This window comes from Erpetoichthys calabaricus, chromosome 3 (assembly GCF_900747795.2).
Source record: "Erpetoichthys calabaricus chromosome 3, fErpCal1.3, whole genome shotgun sequence".
NCBI classification, from domain to species: domain Eukaryota; kingdom Metazoa; phylum Chordata; class Cladistia; order Polypteriformes; family Polypteridae; genus Erpetoichthys; species Erpetoichthys calabaricus.
Genome location: NC_041396.2, coordinates 299,105,847 through 299,127,174, shown reverse-complemented (window position 1 = coordinate 299,127,174; position 21,328 = coordinate 299,105,847). Strand labels below are relative to the sequence as shown.

The 21,328-nt window shown below is 42.5% G+C and overlaps 1 protein-coding gene and 1 long non-coding RNA gene across 4 annotated transcripts in view; both read left to right on the top strand.

Annotated features, from left to right (window-relative positions):
• The window catches only part of LOC127527205 (uncharacterized), a 201,450-nt gene that overhangs the window by 25,620 nt on the left and 154,502 nt on the right, over positions 1–21,328 (top strand). The window lies entirely within an intron of this gene.
• calcoco1a (calcium binding and coiled-coil domain 1a) overlaps positions 1–21,328 on the top strand; it is a 100,071-nt gene that overhangs the window by 33,606 nt on the left and 45,137 nt on the right. For all 3 annotated transcript variants that reach the window (XM_028798580.2, XM_028798579.2, XM_051925061.1), the window contains exons 2-7: positions 5,415–5,600; positions 10,522–10,624; positions 16,759–16,952; positions 17,041–17,199; positions 17,299–17,447; positions 17,522–17,612. In XM_028798580.2, the coding sequence (XP_028654413.1) occupies positions 5,439–5,600; positions 10,522–10,624; positions 16,759–16,952; positions 17,041–17,199; positions 17,299–17,447; positions 17,522–17,612 (858 nt within the window). In that variant the 5' untranslated portion in view covers positions 5,415–5,438. The remainder of the gene's footprint in view (positions 1–5,414; positions 5,601–10,521; positions 10,625–16,758; positions 16,953–17,040; positions 17,200–17,298; positions 17,448–17,521; positions 17,613–21,328) is intronic.

The following is a 21,328-nucleotide window of genomic DNA, read 5'->3' as shown; positions in this document are numbered from 1 at the left end:
TAGGCCACTCCAAAGTCTTCATTTTGTTTTTCTTCAGCCATTCAGAGGTGGATTTGCTGGTGTGTTTTGGGTCATTGTCCTGTTGCAGCACCCAAGATCGCTTCAGCTTGAGTTGACGAACAGATGGCCGGACATTCTCCTTCAGGATTTTTTGGTAGACAGTAGAATTCATGGTTCCATCTATCATAGCAAGCCTTCCAGGTCCTGAAGCAGCAAAACAACCCCAGACCATCACACTACCACCACTATATTTTACTGTTGGTATGATGTTCTTTTTCTGAAATGCTGTGTTCCTTTTACGCCAGATGTAACGGGACATTTGCCTTCCAAAAAGTTCAACTTTTGACTCATCAGTCCACAAGGTATTTTCCCAAAAGTCTTGGCAATCATTGAGATGTTTCTTAGCAAAATTGAGACAAGCCCTAATGTTCTTTTTGCTTAACAGTGGTTTGCGTCTTGGAAATCTGCCATGCAGGCCGTTTTTGCCCAGTCTCTTTCTTACGGTGGAGTCGTGAACACTGACCTTAATTGAGGCAAGTGAGGCCTGCAGTTCTTTAGACGTTGTCCTGGGGTCTTTTGTGACCTCTCAGATGAGTCGTCTCTGCGCTCTTGGGGTAATTTTGGTCGGCTGGCCACTCCTGGGAAGGTTCACCACTGTTCCATGTTTTTGCCATTTGTGGATAATGGCTCTCACTGTGGTTCACTGGAGTCCCAAAACTTTAGAAATGGCTTTATAACCTTTACCAGACTGATAGATCTCAATTACTTCTGTTCTCATTTGTTCCTGAATTTCTTTGGATCTTGGCATGATGTCTAGCTTTTGAGGTGCTTTTGGTCTACTTCTCTGTGTCAGGCAGCTCCTATTTAAGTGATTTCTTGATTGAAATAGGTGTGGCAGTAATCAGGCCTGGGGGTGGCTACGGAAATTGAACTCAGGTGTGATACACCACAGTTAGGTTATTTTTTAACAAGGGGGCAATTACTTTTTCACACAGGGCCATGTAGGTTTGGATTTTTTTTCTCCCTAAATAATAAAAACCATCATTTAAAAACTGCATTTTGTGTTTACTTGTGTTATATTTGACTAATGGTTAAACGTGTTTGATGATCAGAAACATTTTGTATGACAAACATGCAAAAGAATAAGAAATCAGGAAGGGGGCAAATAGTTTTTCACACCACTGTATAATGTTTTGCCGTAATGAGAATATCATGGGCCACCACTTGGTTTTCAAGTTACGGACACGCGTATATAGAAGCGTGTCATGAGCACGAGGCGGCTATGCAGTGTCCGCAACGCTTTCATAAGATACCGTATTGACATTGCCAGATGAAGGGGCCGCCGATTCTTTCTCTGCCCAGGGCCGCCACGAGCCTAGAGCCGCCCATGGCAAGCTACACTACTGGCTGGGCTGTTGAGACTGACCACTGGGCAGAACTGACCATCACGAGTAGTAATAGCTCGCATATTTTCACGTTTTTTGCTCTAGTTTCATGTAATTTTGTGATAGTATTGTAACGAACAGTTAGTGCAGACTACAGCTGAAGATCTGAAGTGGACGCGAGAAGTTGGTGAGTTGTTTATTAACATATTTTTGTGATTTTGAGTTTGTATAATAAATTGTAGGTCAGGTGGCTTTTTGCATATCGGCTTATTTTACAATATAAACTTTGAAGTAAACTTAGTAAAGTAAAATTTGATTTTTGGAGGATTTGTTTTCCAACTTGAATTACTGAGCAATGAATTCAGTGAGCATTTTCGTGATTTCAGTTCACACAAACAGGGCATTGCGCTGTTCTCTTACAACGTTGAGAATGTGCCTGAGAATATCCAAATGGAATTGATCGAAGTGCAGTCAGATTCTATTCTGAAGGCAAAATACAACGAAGTTGGTGTGCCAGGCTTGTATGCTTACCTGCCACCCTCGTAGGTGCAGATCCGTAAGTTGGCATCGAGAGTACTGTCAGTGATCGGAAGCACTTACCATTTTGAGCAATTGTTTTTGTTAATGAAAGCTACCAAAACCCCACATCGCTCAAGACTTACCATCGAGCACCTTTCATCCCTCATAAAAGTTGCAGCTGCATGAGATTTCAAGCCTGATATTGACGAACTGGTTACTAACAAGAGATGCCAAGTGTCGGGACAAAAGAAATAAATATCACACTGTAAGGCTCCTATATAAGCAATGAATATAATATAATGAATATCAATCATCAAGACACTATATAAAAGCGGTCGGGATTGTCCTTCCGTCCCGTGAGTGCAAAGCATAGCAGTATTCCGCTTATCACAGACTTACTACTTTCGGCACGAAGCGATGCGATGTGAGCAGAGTTCTGGTGCTCCCATCGTTCCCTTGCTTTTGTGTGTGATGCGCTGGAAAAATAGACAAAATTATGTCTCTGGAAATAATTAATGTTGATGGAGTACAAATGCCTCACCGCGTAGTAAATATCAGGGGAGATGGTGCTTGCTTATTCTCATCTATAGCTTATTTAGTGCATGAAACTACGTCTTTAGCGGTACAGATTCAGGCAGACATTGTACGACATGTTTTAAGTAATTGGTCAAGGTTTCAGCCATTTACAGTGATGCCGTCAGGAATCTCTTATAGGCCTACAAATGAGCTTCAGCATCTCACTGAAATGTCAAAGTCTCAAACTTATGGTACCATTTCTGAGCTAATGGCAGCGGGAGAGTTGTTCCCCAATGAGTTTCAAGTATATTATTATGGAGTCCTACACTCCAAGTTTGGACAGGCACTCGAGGAGATAAAAAAACTTAGGTTTTCGGGAGATGCTATGAATGTGCACTTTGATGTTCTCATTCCCTACACTTGCATGCCTGATGTACACATGGAGCACACACAAATTGAGGATAAAATTCGGTTGCCTTAAAAGGCGGGTGAGCCTAGTAATATAATAAGGACCTAGCTAAGAGGTTAAGACTCTAATTCTACACTGTTGTATAGAGACTGCATGGAAATAAATTGCTTTTCTTTAAACTTTATGTGTTCCATCCATCCATCCATTTTCCAACCCGCTGAATCCAAACAGGGTCACGGGGGTCTGCTGGAGCCAATCCCAGCCAACACAGGGCACAAGGCAGGAACCAATCCTGGGCAGGGTGCCAACCCACCGCAGAACTTTATGTGTTACATTTTTTAAAGTTTTCAGTATTGGAAAGAATGCTACAGTAACTTTGTATAATAGTATAATAGTATTTGTTACAGTACGGCCCGCTGATGCACGTATGGCAGTCGAAGCGGCCCATCAATGGTAGTGAGTTTGACATGCCTGCTATATATAATCTTCATTTGGATCTTGATCTTTGTTTGTCCGTGAATGAATTAGAAGAAACAGCACTAGATGGCAGTAGAGAGACAGCTAAAACATAGGCATTGCATTACGAATCTCCTCCAGGCTTATACTACTGAAGACTGTAGTACTCCAGTCACACCTCAAAACACAGACATTCAAACTAAACAAATTGTTGTGCTTTAAATTAACTAATCTTTATATATAATCTTCATTTGGATCTTGATCTTTGTTTGTCCGCGAATTCCACGCATGCATAGACCACCTTCCAGTTTAGTACGTTGTTGTTACTCACGGATGTCAACAATGTGCCGGAATAACGAAAGGGGTGGTGGACAGTGTTACGCTGGTTAGAACCTGAGGCCTGGTTAGAGAATGAGATTGCCGAAGATAAAAGGTACGTGCCTACGTAACATATGAATGAAGGAAAGACAGTGGGTAAAATGAACGACAACGTAACAGCACGTTCCAGAAATTATTATTGTTACGTTGTAGCTGGCGAGTGCTGCGCGTCTCACAGTTGTACCGTGGCTTGCTCACATGTCAGTGAAGTGATCCCTATTTATGCTTTAAAGAGCCTGGATACCTATGTGTCCCCCTTTTATAACCATTGCTCCGTGTATATTGCCTTACTCTTTGGATTGCCACAAAGCAAACTGCGAGATTGGAGAAAGGTTGAGAAGAGACCGTGAGAGGAAACGACAGCGTTGTGAAAACGAGACGAACTGTGAACGGAGAGAAGCAGAAATGCTCCTACACCACCACATAATTACTATTCGGACAGTGATTCCGAGTAGGCCGTTCCTATTGAATCAATGTCCAAGGGTTTTCTTTTGTAATTTTGTTTCCCTTATAAAAAAATCATAATGCTGTGCGACAAAGGGCCCAGTTCACGACTGGCAGCCGCGTTTAATGAGTGAGCCCTTCACAGACAACTTTAACACGCGCAACATAGTTGGGCGCACATGGCTAGTAAATATATCATCTCTGTCTGTCTTATTATACAATGCTTTTCATATCTGTATCCTAGTCTGTATCCTATAGTGCTTCTTATTTCTATCTGTTATGTGGTGCCTTTTTATCTATTATATAGTGTCTTTATCAATTTATCAATTGGGAATTAAAATAGCAAAAAAAAAAAAGTGCGATCAACACTCTTTTGAAGGCAACTTCTGCAAAAAAAATGGTTGAATTTGCCGTGTCGCAGTACTTGATATTCTTCCTTTGCCAGTAATATGCCTATGTGCTGTTGCTCTGCTTTACTTGTCACATGTGAGGGATGCTGGTGTCCCAGACAGGGTTGGTAACTCCCTTCTTTGTGCCCAATAGTGGCAATATGAACCTTAAGCACTTGATTTTATTCTATGCCTCTAAAGAATGAATTAAAAAAAATATATCTTAGCATGGTGGGCAGAACGGAACCTGTTTATTTTTTATTTTTACTGCTTGTTATTTCTCAAAGGCAAATTTGAACATTTGAGACACAATTGGTTCCATTTCTTTTGTTTCCACAATGGGAGCGCCTCACTCATACTCACATAGTGTCCGTAGTAGGATCTGAACCCATCACCTCAGACTTTAAAGTCCAAATTCTTAACCGCTACTCCACAGTACCCGCTTTTTCATTTTTATATCACTAAAGCTCCTTTCATAGTGGTTACTGTTCAAAATGGCATTTTCCTATTGAACACACACTGTCAGCGTCTCAGCAGGTAAGTTCATCTCCACTGTGTAGTTGCATGGAAAGGTGGCTGCACAGTTTGAACCTTTAACTTTGGTAGGTCGCCTTAGTTTTTTTGTGTGTGTCGGTATGTGTGTCTGACTTGGACAGCCTTGTTTAGGCTGGTGGGCAGGGGCTGACATTGGTCTCTCCCTGTAGAAGATTCCAGAATGTGTGGCACTAGAAATGTAAACCTCGTTTCAGTCAGTAAACAGACCTGTTTATGTGGAACATGCTGCATTATATCCAGTCACATGCTGTGTTTGATATAGCGCCTTTCAAAGAGTGAGACCTCTGTAACATTAATATTGGCACAGCAGCATGACTTCTAATACCCCCCCCCCCCCCCCCACGTTCTCTTCTCTCTCCTTAGCTCCTCATCAATGTGCTGCTGTGAATGGAGTGGCTTCAGGTGAGCGTCTCACAGGACTGTCCCATGGAGAAGGTGACGTTCCATAATGTGGCCCAGAGTTACATCCCTCAGAGCCGTGTGGAGTGTCACTACACCCTAACTCCTGCGCATGCATGGTCTTCTAAAGACTGGATTGGCATTTTCAAGGTGAGTTGGGCTTGGATATCTCCCACCGTCACGTGATCGACTCCTATATTTTTTTATTTTAAAGAAATATGTACATCCTGGTTGCCAGGGTAGAACAATTGCAAGTTGGACATGAGGACAGTCACTGGATCAGTGCAGTATTTGTGTCACCTTTTCATGGGTTTGAAGGTTTATTGACCTTTTGGGAGAGTGGAACCAGGAGGAGCGCTGCTGCCTCACAGTTGGGAGACCTGGGGACCTGGGTTCGCTTCCTGGGTCCTCCCTGCGTGGAGTTTGCATGTTCTCCCCGTGTCTGCGTGGGTTTCCTCCGGGCGCTCTGGTTTCCTCCCACTGTCCAAAGACATGCTGGTTAGGTGGATTGGCAATTCTAAATTGGCCCTAGTGTGTGCTTGGTGTGTTTGTGTGTGTCCTGCGGTGGGTTGGCACCCTGCCTGGGATTGGTTCCTGCCTTGTGCCCTGTGTTGGCTGGGATTGGCTCCAGAGGACCCACGTGACCCTGTGTTCGGATTCAGCGGGTTGGAAAATGGATGGATGGATGGATGGAACCAGGTGGTGGCATTGCCTACAGGTTTTATTCCAACCAGTTTCACAATTTGTGCTTCATTCTTCCTTTAACGGCCTATAAATATGCCTTAGAAATGGATAAATATTTGTATTACATGTAATGCAGGACAGCGCATAACATAAATTTAGAATTAGTAGGAAATTTTGAAAAACTCTGCAATGGGTTAATAAAGAGTTAAAAGAAATAAGACAGACAAATAAGGCATTTACGACTAATGAGAACATGAGGGCAACCATTAAGAATATCAGGAAGGCTAAAAGGTGGTTAGAGAGGAATACAGCAGATAAGGCGAAAGACAACCCTAAGAGATTCTTTCAGTATTTTAGTAGTAAAAGAACAGTCAAGGAGGAGGTGAAGTGCATCGAGAGTAGTAAAGGGGAATTAAAAGATACAGTGAAATAGCAGACACTCTAAACTCGCATTTTTCTGAGGTCTTCACAAGTGAGCAAGTGGATAACCTCACAGTGGTAACAGGGACTACTAAGGAGGTACTGAGGGATTTGGTCATTGTAGAGAAAGAAAAGCTGCTCAGATTGAATAGGCTGAAATGACATAAACCAGCAGGAGCAGATCATCTTTATCACAGAGTGCTTAAATCTTTGAGGGCTGAATTTTTTCTTTAGAAAAATACAGTTTTTTCGAAAATACCCCTAAGCTATGGTTTCACACAGAAATCAACATAAAATGTCTATTGTTGCGCGCTGTGGCCACCAGTTCATGAGGAATGCACAGCTGACTGGCACCCAGGCTGTCTTGGCATGGCATGGGCGGTCGCCATTGCAGTGCATTGCAATCTGGTTTGTACCACTTGTCATTGTTACCATAGCTACGTCGGCTACACAAAACCTGTTCTGCAACATGATCAGCGGGGGACCGATCAGCTGACGCTGGTATCTCACATTTGTTTCCGATCACAAAACTGGAGTCCGACAATTCAGAGTCTAATTCAATGATAACATGCAAAATGTTGTCCACAGAGTATTTTGCTTTACGCATTCGCTTCGATCTCTCGCCAGATGTCGATGCCATTTTCGCTGGTGTTTGCTCCTCGTAGGGAATCTCGGTCAAACCAATGAAGTAAACTTTCCTATATTAAAAGAGTCCAACTAAAACATAATGGTGGGTTTTGTCACAGTTGGCGAAGGCGGATGAGTTTAAATACTTGGGATCAACAGTACAGAGTAATGGGGATTGAAGAAGAGAGTGCAGGCAGGGTGGAATGGGTGGAGAAGAGTGTCAGGAGTGATTTGTGACAGACGGATATCAGGAAGAGTGAAAGGAAAGGTCTACTGGACGGTAGTGAGACCAGCTATGTTATATTGGCTGGAGATGGTGGCACTGACCAGAAAGCAAAAGACAGAGCTGGAGGTGGCAGAGTTAAAGATGCTAAGATTTGCACTGGGTGTGACGTTTGGGAGACAAAGTCAGAGAGGCGAGAATCGCGTTGGTTTGGACATGTGCAGAGGAGAGATGCTGGGTATATTGGGAGAAGGATGCTAAGGATAGAGCTGCCAGGCAAGAGAAAAAGAGGAAGGCCTAAGAGAAGGTTTATGGATGTGGTGAGAGAGGACATGCAGGTGATGGTGTAACAGAGCAAGATGCAGAGGACAAAAAGATATGGAAAAAGATGACCCGCTGTGGCAACCCCTAATGGGAGCAGCCGAAAGAAGAAGAAGACTACTTTACTCATTTTTTAGCACCTTGGGCAGCCATTCCAGCTTGGAGTCTTCTTGGATTTGATGTGCTAAACTGCACACCTGGATTTTAGGGTTTTCTGCCATTCCTCTCTGCAGATAAGTTCTCTTATATTGGATGGAGACCAGCAATGGACAGGTCTCCCCAGAGACATTCGATTGGGTTCAAATCCAGGGGGACAACTCAAGGACATTCCCAGAGTTGTCCCTAAGCTGCTCCTGTGTTGTCTTTGCATTGTGCTGAGGGTCATTGTCCTGTTGGAAAGTGAACCTTCAGCTCAGTTTGAGATCTGGAGCACTTTGGAGCAAGCAGGTTTTCATTATGGATACCTCGGTACTTCTGTACTGTGCTATTGTAGTGGGGTGAATGATGAGGCAGGGCAAAAGCTAAATGCTTGGCATGCCAACTATAGAAAGCCCCATTTAATTTCAACAAAAAAAGATGAATATTGGGCACTCTTTGCTAGGGACAATTCCCATGAATAAGTGCTCTCTCAGGGTCGCACTTTTATCTCTTTCTCTCTCTCTCAGGAGTGTTCGCTGTTGTAGTCAAGACAGTAATGAGACACCACCTTCTGGCAACATCTCTCTTTTGTACCAAGCAGACCGGGTAGGGTGGGGCTTCCTTGACGTTATTACCCTCCAGTGGCAGCTTCTTGAGTCTGTGAGGTAAAAAAGGAAACAAGAACATTTGTGGAAGCACTCCCTGTTGTCCCGGGGTGGTGCCACATACCTTAGGTGAATCTGGAAGGCGACCCACTGGCGTGCATATGTGACACTCTGTTCAGCTTCCCCTCAACCGCGACTAGTCTCCTAGTCCCTTCTACAGCCACCACCATTCCTCATCTTGGAATGGCATTCCATAGGGTGAAATGCAGCGCCTGGTTTATTCCAGACATATTGGTTTCATCAGATGACAGAATTTTGTTTCTCACAGTCAGGGAGTCCAGTCCTTTAGGTGCATTTTTGCAAACTCCCAGCAGGCTTCCAGGTGTTTTTACTGAGTAGAGGCTTCTGCCTGGCCATTCTGTCATAAAACCAAGATCTGCACTGACTGCTGTCCTTGTGGAAGTTTCTTCCCTCTCCACACTGGCTCTCTGGAGTTCAGCCCGGGTTATCGTCAGATTCTCTGTCATTTCTCTTATCCATGGTTCTACTCCCATGATTCCTCAATTTGTCCTGGTCTAAGAAGAGTTAATGGTTTTTCCAGATGTATTCCAGCTGCTGTGCTCGTGGGATCCTTCAGTGCTGCAGGAATTGTTTTGTAGCCTTCCGTAGATCTGTGCCTCCACACAGTCCTTTCTCTAATCTCCTCTGTCAATTTCTTGGACCTCAAGGTTTGGGTTTTGCCCAACTGTGGGACCCTCTATAGACAGGTGTGTGACTTTCCTTATCATGTCCAATCAATTCACTTGACCACAGGTGGATTCCCACTTGGTGGAAAAGTTTTTAAAAAGCACATTTTATAAGATCAGTATGTTTATATTTATCCAAGTCTGCCTCTTAAATCATTTATAAGGATATACAGTGATCCCTCACTATATCGCGCTTCGCCTTTCGCGGCTTCACTCCATCGCGGATTTTATATGTAAGCATATTTAAATATATATCGCGGATTTTTCGCTGCTTCGCGGGTTTCTGCGGACAATGGGTCCTTTAATTTCTGGTACATGCTTCCTCAGTTGGTTGCCCAGTTGATTTCATACAAGGGACGCTATTGGCAGATGGCTGAGAAGCTACCCAGCTTACTTTTCTCTTTCTCTTGCGATGACTTTCTCTGATCCTGACGTAGGGGGATTGAGCAGGGGGGCTGTTCGCACACCTAGACGATACGGACGCTCGTCTAAAAATGCTGAAAGATTATCTTCACGTTGCTATCTTTTGTGCAGCTGCTTCCTGAAACGACATGCTGCACGGTGCTTTGCATACTTAAAAGCTCGAAGGGCACCTATTGATTTTTGATTGAAAAACAAACTCTGTCTCTCTCTATCTCTCTCTCTCTCTCTCTCTCTCTTTGTCTGCTCCTGACGGAGGGGGTGTGAGCTGCCGCCTTCAACAGCTTTGTGCCGCGGTGCTTCGCATACTTAAAAGCCAAACAGCCCTATTGATTTGTTTGCTTTTCTCTCTATCTCTGTGACAGTCACTGCTCCTGACACGCACTCCTTTGAAGAGGAAGATATGTTTGCATTCTTTTAATTGTGAGACGGAACTGTCATCTCTGTCTTGTCATGGAGCACAGTTTAAACTTTTGAAAAAGAGACAAATGTTTGTTTGCAGTGTTTGAATAAAGTTCCTGTCTCTCTACAACCTCCTGTGTTTCTGCGCAAATCTGTGACCCAAGCATGACAATATAAAAATAACCATTAAAACATATGGTTTCTACTTCGCGGATTTTCTTATTTCGCGGGTGGCTCTGGAACGCAACCCCCGCGATGGAGGAGGGATTACTGTATGCATGAATTCCCAAAGCCACTTAATTCAGTTCTGGGTTGTGGAGAGTCAGAGCCTGTCCTAGCAGCTCTGGGCAAAAGGCAGAAACAAACACAGAGCAGCGTCTTGAATCATTGCAGACATTTGTGAAGATGTCATATAAAATTTAGTTTGTATCATAAAGGTGCTGTTTAAAATATTGATGACATTATTGTTGCTCATTTTTCCACAGGTTGGGTGGAATGCTATACGGGATTACCACACCTTTGTGTGGTCGCAGGTTCCGGATGGCTACCAAGAGGGGACGGCTACTAAATGCTGCGTCAATTTTCAAGGTACACCTGAGTGTAGATTATGGGAAAGCTAGCAGGTAAAGAGAGAAGGGGGTAAAGCACACTTACTGCCTACTAATGCCACCTGCCCCAACACTAATCTCCACTCCTTTCAAATGCCCCTCAGATTGTGCCTCTAACTGCAGGGTTACCCCATTTCATTACTTTTCTCAAGCATAATCATTTTTCACACTACGCCAGAGTAAAATTTCTGTACCCAAGTAAACTCCATGACAGCCATCCTACAGTCCCCAACCCCACACTTTTGGGTGTTCATGGCATTTTTGAAATTTTAAGTGGTATACTTGTAATGGTGGGGGTCCCCCCACAGGCTGTGAGGCCACAAGTGTATTTATGTCAGTGTTATGGTGTAGCCAGGGTTCCATCTTGAGTGTGTTCACTTTTTATTTAACCTTTTGTTGGTTTATTTGTTTTTCTGAATATTCTTATTGATTGTATTTTTCTTTGTTTTTCTTAATTTATTAGCTTATGATATAGTGCATTATCTATCTATCTATCTATCTATCTATCTATCTATCTATCTATCTATCTATCTATCTATCTATCTATCTATCTATCTATCTATCTGTTATATAGTGCCTTTCACATCTATCTATCTATCTATCTATCTATCTATCTATCTATCTATCTATCTATCTATCTATCTATCTATCTATCTATCTATCTATCTATCTATCTATCTATCTATCTGTCTGTCTGTCTGTCTGTACCTTTCCAATCTCTGTTACGTAGTATCCGGCGTCGCCGTGAGTGGCAGCCTTTTCAGCAGCTCCGTGTATGACTGTATATATATGTGTACTTTTCTACTTTTATTTTTCTATTTTTATTTATTGATCACTCCTATTACTTTATTTTATGTGGATTCGTTCCCTGGACACACTTACTTTTACAACGTGGGCATGGATTTTTACACGCCGAGACTCGCATATTCAAGTACTCAACTTCGAGCGCTGAGAACAAATGCCAGTGCCGGTGTGGTTCCATATTTACCTGACGAGGTAAGAAGGCGGTATCGTGGCAGCAGAGCCGGCACTAAGCTAAAAATGAAGCGGCTTGCGAGAAAGTGGCGTTTCAAGCCTTCGGTGCCTTCTGTGATTCTGGGGAATGTAAACTCAATCTCAAATAAGATCGACGAACTGGCTGCGCTGGTGAAAAATGTCAGGACCTACAGAGAATGCAGTTTGTTGTGTTTTTGCGAAACGTGGCTAAATAACACCATCCCAGATGCCAACGTGGAGCTACCCGGGTTTAGCACAGTTAGAGCGGACAGAGATGCAAGTACCTGTGGGAAGCACAAAGGAGGAGGACTCGCTCTCTATGTTAATACACGGTGGTGTAACTCTGGACACATTAACGTCAAAATCTCCACTTGCTGCAGGGATATCGAACTGTTGGCCGTAAGTTTACGTCCCTACTACTTGCCCAGAGAGTTTGGACATGTCATTGTTGTCATCGTGTATATCCCTCCTCGGGCGGATGAGGAGTCAGCGAGTGACATCATCCATTCTGCTGTTGCTAAGTTACAAACGCAGCACCCTGAGGCGCTTGTGCTAATCGCTGGAGACTTTAACCATGTGACGCTGGACAAAACATTACCTGCATTCTCCCAGTATGTAGACTGTAACACCCGGGGAAATAAGACTATTGATTTACTGTATGCAAACATTAAAGACGCATACAGTGCCACCCCGCTGCCTGCGCTTGGGAAAGCAGATCATAACCTGGTTCTGCTTCAGCCTCACTACAAACCAAGAGTGAGAGTCCTACCTGTAACCAAACGATCATTCAGGAAGTGGACCCCGGAGGCTGAGAATACTCTGAGAGAACTTTTTGGAACTACAGACTGGGATATCCTGCAGGGATCTCATAATGAGAACATTGAGGAAGTTGTTGACTGCACTACTGACTACATCAACTTCTGTATGGACATTGTAGTTCCAGTAAGAACTGTACGCTGCTATGCTAACAACAAGCCATGGATTACAAGTGACATCAAGGGCCTTTTGAACCAGAAGAAAAGGGCTTTTAAAAACGGTGATCAGCATGAGCTCAAGCGCGTGCAGAAGGAACTCCGAGTCCAGCTCAGGGCGGCGAAGGAGCAGTACAGGAGAAAGCTGGAGCAGAAGTTGCAGAATAACAGCATGAAGGAAGTGTGGGATGGGATGAAGATCATCACTGGCTGCAGCTCGAAGCGGGGTACCACCATTGAGAGAGACGTGAAGAGAGCAAACCAAATGAACAACTTCTTTAACAGGTTTGACCACCCTAACCCACTCTCACTCTCACCTCGGAGTATTGCACCCTCCACACATCCTTCTGCTGATACCAGCATAGGAAAGACATCCCCACCCATAATTACAACAGCGCAAGTGAGCAGAGAGCTGAGGAAACTTCGTGCCAGCAAAGCAGCGGGTCCAGATGGAGTATCGCCACGACTGCTGAAGGTCTGTGCATCGGAGCTGGGGGGCCCTCTACAGCGCATCTTCAACCTGAGCCTGGAACAGGGGAAAGTCCCGAGGCTTTGGAAAACATCTTGTATCACCCCAATCCCAAAGGTATCACGTCCTAGTGAGCTGAATGACTTTCGGCCTGTTGCTCTGACATCACATGTGATGAAGACCATGGAGAGGCTGCTGCTTCACCACCTTAGGCCACAGGTTCAACACGCCCTTGACCCTCTGCAGTTTGCATATCAGGAGAAGGTGGGAGCAGAGGATGCCATCATCTATATGCTACACCGATCCCTCTCTCACTTGGACAGAGGTAGTGGTGCTGTAAGAATTATGTTTCTAGACTTCTCTAGCGCCTTCAACACAATCCAACCTCTGCTCCTTAGGGACAAGCTGACAGAGATGGGATTAGATTCATACCTAGTGGCATGGATCATGGACTATCTTAAAGACAGACCTCAGTATGTGCGTCTTGGGAACTGCACGTCTGACATTGTGGTCAGCAACACAGGAGCACCACAGGGGACTGTACTTTCTCCGGTCCTGTTCAGCCTATATACATTGGACTTCCAATACAACTCGGAGTCCTGCCATGTGCAAAAGTTCGCTGATGACACTGCTATCGTGGGCTGCATCAGGAATGGGCTGGAGGAGGAGTATAGGGACCTAATCAATGACTTTGTTAAATGGTGCGACTCAAACCACCTACACCTGAACACCAGCAAAACCAAAGAGCTGGTGGTGGATTTTATGAGGCCCAGACTCCTCATAGACCCAGTGATCATCAAAGGTGACTGTGTGCAGATGGTGCAGACCTATAAATATCTGGGAGTGCAGCTGGATGATAAATTAGACTGGACTGCCAATACTGATGCATTGTGCAAGAAAGGACAGAGCCGGTTATACTACCTTAGAAGGCTGGCGTCCTTCAACATCTGCAATAAGATGCTGCAGATGTTCTATCAGACAGTTGTGGCGAGCGCCCTCTTCTACGCAGTGGTGTGCTGGGGAGGCAGCATTAAGAGGAAAGACGCCTCACGTCTGGACAAACTGGTGAGGAAGGCAAGCTCTATTGTTGGCATGGAGCTGGACAGTTTAACATCTGTGGCAGAGCGAAGGGCGCTCAGCAGGCTCCTATCAATTATGGAGAATCCACTGCATCCACTTAATAGTATCATCTCCAGACAGAAGAGCAGCTTCAGCGACAGACTGCTGTCACTGTCCTGCTCCACTGACAGATTGAGGAGATCGTTTCTCCCCCAAACTATGCGACTCTTTAATTCCACCCAGAGGGGTAAACGTTAACATTCAACATTATACATAGTTATTGTCTGTTTTTCTGTTTTTCACCTGCATTGTTATCATTCTTTAATTTAATATTATTTATTGTATCAGTATGCTGCTGCTGAAGAATGTGAATTTCCCATTGGGATTAATAAAGTATCTGTCTGTCTATCTATCTATCTATCTATCTATCTATCTATCTATCTATCTATCTATCTATCTATCTATCTATCTATCTATCTATCTATCTATCTATCTATCTATCTATCTATCTATCTATCTATCCTTTCTTGTTTATAATATATATATTTCTTTTAATATCTTTCATATCTCTTACATACTACCTTCAAAATCTCTATATACTGCCTTTAATATCTCTGTTATATGGTGCCTTTTATATCTTACCTGTTATGCAGTGCCTTTCATAGCTCTCTAGCATATTCTGCCTTTTATATCTGTCCACCTCTTTGTAAGCGACTTCTACTCATAGGGTATGTCAGTCTTGCTGACTGCTGTTGCTGATCTCATTGCCAGACTGTGTCAGTTTGTACATAAATATCTCTGGCCATGTCTAATTTAGCAACTGTGTGATAACCTTTTAACCTCTCAGTCCGGCTCACCCCTATATCTGACATGCCAATAGTGTGCTACCTGATGATCTATCTGATAGGTTCTTATTTATATACAAGGGGGCTCCGCCCCCTGCTCGCTTCGCTCGCCTACCCCCGGTGTTGGGTAACCCGAAATACATTGATGAATGTATGAGATATATTGGAGTGTAAAGGTGTAGATGACAAACAAAGGAAGAATATTCATTAATCCTAATGAATGTCCACTAATGGTGGACTTATTACAGAATGCGTTGTCAGCTAATTGGCAGAATTGTTTAGCAGCCGTCTGTCGTTCCTTTTTTTTGCCATTTATCTATTGACTCTGCTGTTTGAGAGGCACGTTGTAGGCGCCTACGTTCATTAATTGTATTCAGGAGGGCTTGCTTCTGTATGTCCGTTTGTTGAGATGTTTCATTTTGGAGCCGTGCCTGCTTTGCTTGCGGCATTTCAGACGCACGCTGTAGGCGCCTGCGTTCATTGATTTTATCCAGGCGGGCTCGTTTTTGTATCTTCGTCAGTTGTGGTCGTTCGTTTTGAACCCGTGCCTGCTTTGCTTCCGCAGTTTCAAACGCACGTTGTAGGCGTCTATGTACATTGTATTTGTCCATGCTGGCTCGTTTTTGTAGCTCCGTTAGTCGAGCTGTTTGGTTTTGGAGCCGAGACAGTTTTGCTTCCGCGGTTTCAGACGCGCGTTGTAGGCGCCCACGTCTATTGTTTTTATTCACGCGGGCTCGCTTTTGTAGCTCCGTTAGTTGAGCTGGATCGTTTTGGAGCCGTGACCGTGACTCCATTAGTTATCCGTTGTCTACCGTTAGTAATATGGATAATTGCACTTACTGTTAATACGGAGCGTTTTCTGTGGTTGTACTGTTAATAATGCATCACGGTAATGTGATTCACATATGCTATATGGTTTGGACATGTGAGGATGCCGTACGTTTAATACGGAGAGTTCATTTATTGTTATTACCCGGACCATGCTGTGTAGTGTGGACGTTTAGTTCAGAAGCGCGTTGTAGGCGCATGCGCCTTTCGTACTTTCACGCGCCTTCCGTACCATCTTTGTGGACCTGTGGGGCCTCCGTAGCCTCTTCCATTTGACTCTGGGGTGCAGCGCAGAATCCTCTTTTTTGTGTGGCTGTGTCGTTAGTCGTTAGCTATGGGCACGTTGTTGCTTCATTTCTCATTCATGTTAGTTGAGCTCTTTCGTTTTTGGGCCGTGACTCCTTCATTCGCGGTGGATAAGACTTCTCTTGCGGTTTATGAGATGCGCGCTGTAGGCGCCTGCGCACTATGTCTCATGGTCCCATCGCTGTGTACCTGCGTCCATGCCTTCCGGTTTACCGAGACCTGCGTCTGTGCCTTCCGGTTTACCATTCTCGGTTAGTAATATGGATTATGGAGTTACTTTTCTATCTCTTTTTCTGGCCTTATTTATCAGATAGGGTCTTATTTATATATTATGGAGTTACTTTTCTATCTCTTTTTCTGTCCTTATTTTTATGTCTTTCTCATGGCTCATCCCCAAATTCATAAATCGTACAAAATTTTTTTCTTTCCATTTCCTGACCTTCTTTGTTTGACTCCAGTCATCCACTCAATCTCCTCCTGCTCCATCCCCCTATTTTATTATATTTTTTTCAATTTATATGAAATCCTTTTCCCAAACCTCTCTCCCTTTATAATTATTTTTCACTCATTTGCAATTGATCCAAAACCCTGATGAACAGAATATATAGTGACCCCCTGTCCCCATATTTGTACCTTGCAGCCTTCTACTTGCCTAAGGGGAGCTCAGAGTCCTACCAATTCTGCTACGTGGACGGCCAGGGTGAGGTATGCTCACGCAGCACCTCATTCACCTTTAGTGCTCCTCAGACCCTCGATGAGCTTGTGACCCTGGAAGGAGAGGATGGAGTTGCCTCCGACATGCTCTTCATCATTCCCAAAGCAGAGATGTTACAGGTGTGACCAGGTTTAGTAAGGGGGCTGAGGCTTAAGTGTCATTTACATGGGGCAGCCACAAATGTTGGAGTCCACTTGTGCACCACAGGGCCGTCTGGAGGAATGCCAACAGGAGAAGAGCCAGCTGCTGGAGTCCAATGCAGAGATGAAGCATGAGATGGCAGAAATGCAGATGAGGAGTGCTGATCTGAAGAGAGCTCTGAGTTGGGCAGAAGGGCGTTACTCAATGCTGCTGGACAAGTACCAGGTGAATCACAGGACTGGGCAACTCTGTGGTGTTGTGACTGGCCACTTGGAGTGCTGTACGCATTTACACCCTATGCTTACACTTTTCCTCCCCTTTCAGAAAGGTCTCCAGGAAAAACAAGTGGTGACCTCTGAACGTGACACCCTGATCCAACAGCAGGCAGAGAACCAAAAGCAAATTTGTGAACTGGAGGAAGACATCAAAGTCATAAGTGGGAAAGTGCTGGAGAAAGAAACAGAGCTGGACAGGTATGGGTGGACTTTGCGTGAAAATACCCACCAAAAAAAAAAAGATAATTTTACCCTTTCTTTATCCACTGTAGGATGAAGGACCATTTGAAGAAGGTGAATCTCATGCAAGAGGAGCAGGCCAAGAGCCTGGAAGAGGAGGATCAGGACAAAGAGAGGCTGCAGGTAGGCATGCACTTACATGAGATCTTCCTGAGGTTTGAGTAGAAGACTGAGATCAGAAGAGGGGTTCAGGTTCAATAAAGCAATGTGTGGAGCGTGAATAGGAATGGATAGGAGAAGGAGAAATTAGGTTACAGCCCTTAAAGTTTATGTTTGGTATTTTTCAAGCCACACTTATTTCTTCAGAATCATGGTATATATTAATTTGTCACATCAAACTGTGTTCTAAAGTGAAGTATATTTTATAAATGGTAATTAGTTGCTAGCCTGCTCTTGCATTTTATAATTGAGCTAATGGATACCTGGGTCCCAATATCAAAAAGTATTCAAACTTACAAAATATAATGTCTATTTCTTAAAGCCACAAATGTAATTGATTATCAATTTGTGTCTCTGAGATTACACACATTTTACAAAACAGTGCATCCACACAGTGGCGGACCTTAATTTTTGCGGCTCTGAAGCTTGAACTGTTACAGGGGCCCCTTCGCAAACAGCAACAGTTTCTGGTGTAACCACTGTAATCTTCTTCAATGGGGTTGTTCCAAGACAGATCATCACAATTTTAATTCAGATTTAACAACTTATATGTAAGGTGTCCGTGTACTTTTTGGTATTTGAAATTTCGTTTCAGAAAATATCATCTAAAAAAGAAAAAGAGACACTTATTTGATTTTCAGCTTCAAAAGGAAAAATGCAAAACAATTACTTTTTTCCTTTTGTTCTTTCGTGATCCGAGAAAAGAAAAAAGCAAGAAATGAGAACGAGAAAGGTCCGTGTACTTTTTGGTATTTGAAATTTCGTTTTAGAAGCAAAAATGAAAAGAATTTTAATTTTTGATTAAAGAATAAAATGAGGGAAAATAAGGTATTTTTTAATTCAGTGGTAACAAATAGCAGTCATAAACTTAAAATTGGTCCATGTACTTTTTGATATTTGAAACTTCAATTTAGATGCAAAAACGAAAAAATGAAAATGAAAGGAATTTTCAGATTTTGATTTTTGATTAAAGAATAAAATAAGGGAAAATAAGGTATTTTTTAATTCAGTGGTAACAAATAGCAGTCATAAACTTAAAATTACACATAATTTTCTGGATTTATTTGTGATTCAAATAATGAAAGTGTTATAGCTCAAAAACAATAAAACAGACACATTTTCGTTGTCTGAAACAGGAGGTACTTCTTCTTCTGCGCAATTTTTGACAACACATACGAACAGTCCTCCTCACAACACATCGACCAACGGCCTTGAAGTTACACTGGCATCACCAGTGGATGGACAATTACGTTGTTTTTCGGAACACTAAAAGAGCGACACTCCGGGACAAGGCCATGACTGCAGAAAAACTGAGTCGCATCTTTCCGGTAAAAATACAAGCTTTGCAAACTTTGCTTCATTGATGTAGCAGTTCTTTTATGAACGTTATTGTTGTTACTTACTACGAAACAGCTACCATTTGGTGATTTCATTTACTAACACTAAGTCTGGCAGTATTTTCGTTTTTGCTTCTAAAATGAAATTTTAAATACCAAAAAGTACATGGACCAAAATTGGTCCATGTACTTTTTGGTATTTGAAATTTCGTTTTAGAAGAAAAAACGAAAATGAAAGGAATTTTCAGATTTATATTTTTGATTAAAGAATAAAATGTGAGAAAATAAGGTATTTTTTAATTCTGTGGTAACAAATAGCAGTCATAAACTTAAAATTACACATATTTTTCTGGATTTATTTGTGATTCAAATAATGAAAGTGTTATAGCTCAAAAACAACAAAACAGACGCATTTTCGTTGTCTGAAACTGGAGGTACTTCTTCTTCTGCGCAATTTTTGACGACACGTGCGAATAGTCCTTCTCACAACACATCGACCGACGGCCTTGAAATTACACTGCATGGCATCAGCAGAGGATGGACCATTACGTTGTTTTTCGGAACAGTAAAAGAGTGACACTCCGGGACGAGGACATGACTGCAGAAAAACTGAGTTGCATCTTTCCGGTGAAAATACAAGCTTTACAAACTTTCCTTCATTGATGTAGCAGTTCTTTTATGAACATTATAGTTGTTATTACGAAACAGCTAACATTTGGTGATTTAATTTACTAACACTAAGTCTGGCAATTTTTATAGTGCTAGCATTTTGAATGGTTGCTCATTGACGTGTAACACTTTAGGAGAGCAACGTGATTTACAGAAAGTTTTCTTAACATGTGCTACACTTGTCGATGAGCAACCATTCACACATTTACACACATTCAAAATGTTAGCACTATAAAATTTGCCAGACTTAGTGTTAGTAAATGAAATCACCAAATGTTAGCTGTTTCGTAGTAAGTAACAACAATAACGTTCATAAAAGAACTGCTACATCAATGAAGCAAAGTTTGCAAAGCTTGTATTTTTACCTGAAAGATGCGACTCAGTTTTTCTGCAGTCATGTCCTCGTCCCGGAGTGAAAATTGAAATGTTCTTTTTATGTTCTGAAAAACAACATAATGGTCCATCCTCTGCTGATGCCATGCAGTGTACCTTCAAAGCCGTCGGTCGATGTGCTGTGAGGAGGAGGGCTGTTCGCACGTGTCGTCAAAAATCGCGCAGAAGAAGACCTCCGGTTTCACACAACGAAAATGCGTCTGTTTTGTTGTTTCTGAGCTATAACACTTTCATTATTTGATTCACAAATAAATCGAGAAAAGTATGTGTAATTTTAAGTTTATGACTGCTATTTGTTACCACAGAATTAAAAAATACCTTATTTTCCCTCATTTCATTCTTTGATCAAAAATCAAAATCTGAAAATTCACTTTCATTTTCGTTTTTCCGTTTTTGCTTCTAAAATGAAATTTCAAATACCAAAAAGTACACGGACCAAAATTACACATACTTTTCTGGATTTATTTGTGATTCAAATAATGAAAGTGTAATAGCTCAAAAACAACAAAACAGGCGCATTTTCGTTGTTTGAAACCGGAGGTACTTCTTCTTCTGTGTGATTTTTGATGACACGTGTGAACAGTCCTCCTCACAACGCATCGACCGACGGCCGATGTGTGCTAGCATTTTGAATATGTGTAAATGTGTGAATGGTTGCTCATTGACAGGTGTAACACGTTAAGAAAACTTTCTGTAAATCACATTGCTCTTGTAACGTGTTACATTTGTGTGCACTGTTAATACTCGAAACGTTTACTAGCTATAGTAGCCGGTAAAAGTCAATGAGCAACCATTCAAAATGCTAGCACTATGAAAATTGCCAGATTTAGTGTTAGTAAATTAAATCACCAAATGTTAGCTGTTTCACAGTAAGTAACAACAATAACGTTCATAAAAGAACTGCTACATCAACGAAGCAAAGTTTGCAAAGCTTGTATTTTTATCTGAAAGATGCGACTCAGTTTTTCTGCAGTCATGTCCTCGTCCCGGAGTGTCACTCTTTTACTGTTCCGAAAAGCAACATAATGGTCCATCCTCTGCTGATGCCAGTGTAATTTCAAGGCCATTGGTCGATGCATTGTGAAGAGGACTGTTCGCATATGTCGTCAAAAATTGCGCAGAAGAAGAAGTGCTTCCGGTTTCAGACAACGAAAATGCGTCTGTTTTGTTGTTTTGCAGCTATAACACTTTCATTATCTGAATCACAAATAAATCCAGTATAGTATGTATAATTTTAAGTTTATGACTGCTATTTGTTACCACAGAGCTAAAAAATACCTT